The sequence below is a fragment of the Octopus bimaculoides genome, chromosome 27 (genome assembly GCF_001194135.2).
Source record: "Octopus bimaculoides isolate UCB-OBI-ISO-001 chromosome 27, ASM119413v2, whole genome shotgun sequence".
NCBI lineage: Eukaryota > Metazoa > Mollusca > Cephalopoda > Octopoda > Octopodidae > Octopus > Octopus bimaculoides.
This window is the reverse complement of record NC_069007.1, coordinates 18,485,717-18,493,177: the sequence shown is the minus strand read 5'-3', so window position 1 is coordinate 18,493,177 and position 7,461 is coordinate 18,485,717. Positions and strand designations below refer to the sequence as shown.

Below are 7,461 nucleotides of genomic sequence, written 5' to 3'. Positions count from 1 at the left end.
GTGATTGGTAAGCAAGCTACTTACCACACAGCCACTCCTGTGCCTGGTACTTTTTTTTTTTTTAGTTAAATTTTTTCCTCAACTTTGAGCTGATTATAATTGAGATTGCTATGTCTAATTTGATAATTTGCAATTTTCAAAAAAAGAAAGACAAAAAAAAATATCTAAAGTGGGGCAAAATGAATAATGACTAATTTGAACAATTTCTTCTCTTTAACAGCATGGTGCGTAAATATATCAGGAAGAGACCCATTCCAGCAGATCGTGAAGAAGCTATAAAGAAAGCTCGCGCCATGGTAGCTAAAGGCAAACCAGTCTCACATGCTGCAGCTGCAACAAATGTCCCATATGAGACACTTCGAAGACGAATTAATGGTCTCAATCAAACTGAAAGAATTGGCAGCGGGCGTTTCGTTAGTGTGCTTTCAATGACGGAGGAGAAAGATATTATTGACGCGCTCTTACTTTCGTCATCTCTTTTTGGCTGGGCTTGTGGAACAAAGGAAATTCAAACAATGGTTAAGAAGTATCTAGATACAGCTGGCAGGAAAACCGTTTTTAAGAATAATATGCCAGGGAAAGACTGGATGATAACATTCAAACGACGTTGGTCACAGAAACTTGCATCTGGCAAACCAGATATCTTGACCAAGGCTGCCCAGAAGGACCTTTCTGCAATTGCTCCTAACTCAACTGAGGAAAACAAAAAAGCCTCACAGAATTCCAAGAGGAAACGAAAATGTGCTCAACCTTCACGAAGTGAAGTCCTTTCTATAGAAGATGAGCCCGTGTGTTTACAGGTGAAAGCTGAGGAGAGGGATGTAAGTAAAGAGAAGAACGCTAAAACACAAAAGAGGATACATAGGAAAAGTCAAAGAAGGGAATCTTTTTCCAGAGAAAACACATCTGGTGACAAAGGGAAAGTATCTGGAAACAAAGAAAAAGCATCTGGAGAGAAAGAAAAAATATCTGGTGACAAAGAAAAGGCATCTGGTGATAAAGCAAAAACATCTGGTAACAAAGTAAAAACATCTGCTGTCAAAAAAAAAGCAAGTAGTGGCAAAGGAAAAGCAGCTGGTGACAAGGAAAAAGCAGTTGGTGGCAGAGAAAAAACATCTGGTGACAAGGAAAAAGTATCTGGCGACAAAGAAAAAGTATCTGGTGACAAAGAAAAAACATCTGGTGATGATAAAGAAGATGAGAACGACAACAAGTGATCGATTATGAATGATTGTGGTAACTTTACAAAGGAATGAAGGGTGATCCCAGGGTCACATGTGACCTTTGTGATGAAAACTGGTGCCCAAAATACCAGCCTAAAAATATTGACCTTAATTATGACTTGTTTTGTCTGAGTTGCTCCAAATAAATATTGAATGTTGAACTTTTAGATGTAGTTGAGTTTCATTAATATTGTATCAGTTGCCATTTTCTCAAGAACTTTCATTTGGCCAAGATATTTAAAATTTTTGCTACATTTCTCATCTTTCTGACGTCTAAGGATGGATGTTGTTGTGTATTTGTCTTTTTTCAAATGTAATTCTAAAAAAGTCAAAGCAAATTTATTTTTTGTTCTACCTATTTTGCCCTACCTAAATTTGTCCTTCGCATACTCCAAAGAGAATGGAGATAATTTTCTGAAATAATGTTCAGAATATGTTATAATGTTTTTAATGCATTTAGAGAAAGTTATTTGACTAGCTGATAGTTTTCGTAATATCGTGAACATTTGTAAAAAAAAATTCTATTTCTTTTCTCAAAATCAAAAATACTGTATTACCCAATGTGCCCCACCCATCTCAGGTGTGTGTGCACAGAAAGGGCGAGGGGTTTGGGAGAAAATACTCAGAGGAAAGGATAGAAAAACAAGCTTATTTTAGATGACTAAAAAAGAAAATGAGAAGAAATTTGTTGAATTATATGCATTGATATAGAGGAGGGTTGCTATCAAACTGTCTATAAAAGAAAGCATAAATTTATTTCATCTCATCCTTTTTTTAAAAAATTATTAGGAAAAGAACACCCTCCTATTTTGAAGTGCAAATCAATTGGATGTTAAAAAACAAAAACAAACCCTCCTATGGAAGAAAAATAAAACGAATCATTAAAATCTGTAAGTCACAACCCTTATATCATCACACTCCAGTTTTGTACTAATCTCTTGTGTATTAACGAGTTCTGTATCTTCAGTTGATGATGTTAGATAAAAAAAAATGTCGGTTACATTTAACAGTTTATTTTTATATTTGAACTAAAATTTTCAAAATTCCATACATTTAACTTTGTGTTTTTTTTTAACTGAAGTCATCATCATCATCATCATCATTGTCGTTTAACGTCCGCTTTCCATGCTAGCATGGGTTGGGCTCTTTGACTGAGGACTGGTGAAACCAGATGGCTACACCAGGCTCCAATCTGATTTGGCAGAGTTTCTACAGCTGGATGCCCTTCCTAACGCCAACCACTCCAAGAGTGTAGTGGGTGCTTTTACGTGCCACCTGCACGAAGGCCAGTCAGGCGGTACTGGCAACGGCCACACTCAAAATAGTGAATTTTACGTGCCGCCCGCACAAGAGCCAGTCCAGCGGCACTGTCAACATAGTCAGAACCCTCATCAAAACATTTGTAGCAATTAAAAAGCTGCCTAACCGTACTTATTCTTCCTTTTGACTCTTTTACTTTTTATATACACACATATATATATATATATATATACACACATATACTTTATTTGTAAGGTAACAAGGCTACCATTGGTTAATGCCCAAGAATTTTCAGCAATTATCAAGCGTGCCAAATGAGACGCTAGTACTCATCTCCATCTTGGATACAGGTGCTTTATCATTTATCTTTATATATTTCAGGGTATCTGATCATATTGAAATGATGTAGCGAAGACTAAGAAACGGTGTTACCAATGGTATCGAAGATCTTATATTTATATCACTTCAGTTCTGTTGCTGCGACATATTTCTTGGGAGTTGCAATTAATTCTTCACATTGACTGTTCATATACAACTTCTTTGGGATTTTACTGATGGGTGTAACAATCAGATTTACCGAAACATCTTTAAAATGTTTCCTTACAGTTGGAACACCTTTTTGACTTTGACGAAAATCTCATTCGAAGAAAACATAGTGTTTCATCATCATCATCATCATCGTTTAATGTCTGCTTTCCATGCTAGCATGGGTTGGACGATTTGACTGAGGACTGGTGAAACCGGATGGCAACACCAGGCTCCAATCTAATTTGGCAGAGTTTCTACAGCTGGATGCTCTTGATTGGAATTATTTCGAGAAACATTTCTCTGTTGAAAATTATAAAAAAAAAAAAGTAGTTTTTTTTGTTTTGAAGAAGATTTGAGATTATGGAAGAGACACAGATTAAGAATCAGAGGCGCAAGAAAAATATGCTTGGGAAGAATGATGTTTGCCATGAAAGTGAGGATGATACAAAGAAGATGTCATTTGTCTGTGACATCTGTACAAAGTCTTTCCAAATAAGGTCATCTTTGATTAGACATAAAAAATCTCTTCATACTGATTCTGAACCCTATGTTTGTGACGTATGCGATAAAACATTCTCCACAAATCAATGTTTACTGAACCACAAACGTATTCACGCAAGAGTGAAACTACATCACTGTGATACTTGTGGCAAAACCTTCTCCCAGAACAGTCATTTATTGATCCATGTACGTTTTCACACAGGAGAGAAACCGTATCACTGTGATATTTGTGGTAAAGCATTTTCCATAAGTGGTCACTTAACCAAGCATATACGTATTCACACAGGAGAGAAGCCATACCACTGTGATATCTGTGAAAAAACTTTCTCTGACAGTAGTTCTTTCACTAAACACAAACGTATTCACACTGGAGAGAAACCATACTGTTGTGATGTTTGTGGTAAATCTTTCTCGGCCAATGATTATTTATCCAAACACATTCGTATTCACACAGGGGAGAAGCCATACCGCTGTGATATCTGTGGTAATGCATTCTCTGTTGGAAGTTCTTTATCCAAGCATAAACGTATTCACACTGGAGAAAGACCATACCACTGTGATATCTGTGACAGCATCTTCTCCACCAGTTTGTCTCTATCTAGACACCAACGTATTCACAGAGGGGAAAAACCATACCAGTGTGATATTTGTGGTAAGGCCTTCTCTCAAAATAGTAATTTATCTAGCCATAAACGTATTCACACAGGAAAGAAACCATATCGTTGTAATTTCTGTGGCAAAGCATTCACTCGGAATGCATATTTATTGAACCATAAACGAACTCACACAGGTGAAAAACCATATCACTGTGACATTTGTGACAAAGTATTCTCTCAGCAAGGTAATTTATTTGCTCACAAACGTTTGCATGAGAGAGAGGCTATAACTGTCTGATGTTTGTGGTAAACATTGTCATATTACAGCGTGGAAAGTGTTTATAAGCCATTTAAAATAACACACAAAAACCGTTAGATTCACTTCAACATTTAAATTTAATTTGCCAAAATATTTTCGTCGCTTTGAGACCGCGACCTGTTCACTGACAAAATTTTGTGCTGCATCTCAAAGCGACGAAAATATTTTGACAAATTAAATCTAAATGTTGAAGTGAATCTAACGGTCTTTGTGTGTTATTTTAAATGGCTTATAAACACCTTCCACGCTGCAATTGTTTTCGTTCCAGCACACGATCTCAGATCAGGTCACGTGCTATGCAAGTACATCTCCGTAATTGTCTTATTAATCCATTATTAAATCTTGTAAACAGGACAAACTATTACAAAAAAAATAAATGCCTGCTTAGGGTTACACACATTCTGCACTGCATACCCTCAACGAAAAAAAATCCCATCCAACTGACTGACATGAAGTTTCCGATACCCAGCCAACAAATTTGCTGTCTCTCATTTTTTTTCTGTTGAAACTAGCAATCTCTGTTCTTTTGGAGTTTGATTGTATTGTCATTTTCACAGGAGTCCTTTTCACTCACTCCTCTCTGATCACTTATGTCCCTTTCTTTAACCCTTTTGATACCGACTCCTCCTGAGACCACCCCTGATTCTAAGATACAAACTCCTTGTTTTAAAATGAGCTAAATTTGAATCTTTCATCAAAATTTTTTGTTAATTTCTTTTGAATCTTTCATCAAAATTTTTTGTTAATTTCTTTTGAATCTTTCATCAAAATTTTTTGTTAATTTCTTCTTAAACACCAGCTAAATTCTTCATTAATGTCAAAAATAATTGAAATAATCTATTTCCATAGAAATCATCATTGTCATTTAATATGGTAACGAAAGGGTTAAGCTTCACATTAAACACTTTTCCTCAGTTCTTCCTCAATAGAATAGAGATTTCACTAAAACTTATTGTGAAATATCTTTGGGAAAAGGATTGAACCAAAGGTTTTTTGTATCTTTGTTGGTTAATATTTTGTAATTTGTTTTGAATTTTTTTCCCCATTTTGATGTAAAAATTAAAGTAATAAAATAACCAGTTATAATTGTTAGCATACTTGGCATTCTAAAGTTGTCATGTAGCCTTGTGGCAGTTATGATATGATAATCTTGTGGTTTACAGGTAAACAACTGAGTAACCAACACTTCGTTCCCTTTGCATGTCCAGGTGGTTTTCTGTTTTTAGTATTTTCATTTACTGCTGTAGGTGATGCTTAGGTGTCGTCTGAGGACAACTAGTTTAGAGTGGATTGTTGTAAAGAGATTAAAAGCCTAGGATGAGCTCGTGTGTAATTCATGATGCGTATAATAGGTAATGGAAATGCCCAAGCTAGAGGCCTTGTTCAGATGCTTGCAATGGAGCAAACGCCACTGAACGTATCCAAGGACGAGAAGGTGATGCTAAACTGAGCAGCGAACTACACCTATTAATCCCACCCCACCGAAAAAGTGGAGGGAGATATTTTATATCTTACAGAGTTGTTGTTGTTGGCACTCCGTCGCTTACGACGTCGAGGGTTCCAGTTGATCCGATCAACTGGAACAGCCTGCTCGTGAAATTAACGTGCAAGTGGCTGAGCACTCCACAGACACGTGTACCCTTAATGTAGTTCTCGGGGATATTCACCGTGACACAGAGTGTGACAAGGCTGACCCCTTTGAATTACAGGCACAACAGAAACAGGAAGTAAGAGTGAGAGAAAGTTGTGGTGAAAGAGTACAGCAGGGTTCGCCACCATCCCCTGCCAGAGCCTCGTGGAGCTTTTAGGTGTTTTCGCTCAATAAACACTCACAACGCCCGGTCTGGGAATCGAAACCACGATCCAATGACCGCGAGTCCGCTGCCCTAACCACTGGGCCATTGCGCCTCCACATCTTACAGAAGAGAGCTACATTTAGAAAAACAATAGAAAGACTGACAGCAGCAGCAATAGTAGTGGTCATTGTCAAGGGTTGAAAGATTGCGGAGGTGGGGGAGTGAGGGTCAGTTAGAGGTCAAGTAAGGAATGAGTATTCTGTCCCAGCCATTGCCTCTCCTGCTGCAGTTGTTGCTGATATTAATTATATAAATTAATGACAGCGGGAATAAGTATCAGGCTTAAAAAAATAAATTCTGGGGTTGATTTGTTCGGCTAAACCCTTCAAGGTTGTGCCCCAGCTTGGCCACAGTCCAACGACTGAAACAAGTAAAAGATAAATATCGTATAATGATGTTTTCAGTGGTGAATCAATTTTAACCAAAATGTTTTTATTTAAAATTAAGATTTTAATCAATAAATAAATGTAAATATTGTCTCAAATGTCAAAGATAAAAATTTACAGGAATTTCTCAGTGATTTTTGCTCTACTTTTATTTCAATTTATAGAAAATGTTTTCCAAGTCATATCCAATATTTTCCTCCTCTATACATATACTATGAATAATTTTCTACAAATTTTACATCAATAGGCGTAGGAGTGGCTGTGTGGTAAGTAGCTTGCTTACCAACCACATGGTTCTGGGTTCTTTCCCACTGCGTGGCATCTTGGGCAAGTGTCTTCTACTATAGCCTCGGGCCGACCAAAACCTTGTGAGTGGATTTGGTAGACGGAAACTGAAAGAAGCCTGTCGTATATATATATGTGTGTGTATATGTTTGTGAGTCTGTGTCTGTCCCCCCCAGCATCGCTTGACAACCGATGGTGGTGTGTTTACGTCCCCGTAACTTAGCGGTTCGGCAAAAGAGACCGATAGGATAAGTACTAGGCTTCCAAAGAATAAGTCCTGGGGTCGATCTGCTCGACTAAAAAGGCGGTGCTCCAGCATGGCCTCAGTCAAATGACTGAAACAAGTAAAAGTGTAATAATGGGAAAAACCCATGGATTACATGAACATAATGGAGAAAATGATTTTGTAACATATTTCAAACTGATGTAGTTTTCTGCCATCTGTATTCATCTGAGGACTACAAGTGTAGACTGAATTTACATTCAATTATTCTCCAGATTCTTCAC

The 7,461-nt window shown here is 37.2% G+C and overlaps 1 protein-coding gene across 2 annotated transcripts in view; it reads left to right on the top strand.

The window, feature by feature from the left end:
* Window positions 1-5,524, top strand: part of LOC106883802 (zinc finger protein 239) — a 7,339-nt gene extending 1,815 nt beyond the window's left edge. The window contains exons 2-3 of one of the 2 annotated variants that reach the window (XM_052977187.1): window positions 2,013-2,113; window positions 2,865-5,524. In XM_052977187.1, coding sequence (XP_052833147.1) covers window positions 3,372-4,406 — 1,035 coding nt within the window. In that variant the 5' untranslated portion in view covers window positions 2,013-2,113; window positions 2,865-3,371 and the 3' untranslated portion in view covers window positions 4,407-5,524. Of the gene's footprint in view, window positions 1-220; window positions 1,391-2,012; window positions 2,114-2,864 lie in introns of those variants that run through there. The other variant, XM_014934939.2, reaches the window with a different exon arrangement.
* Window positions 5,525-7,461: the final 1,937 nt, after the last annotated feature.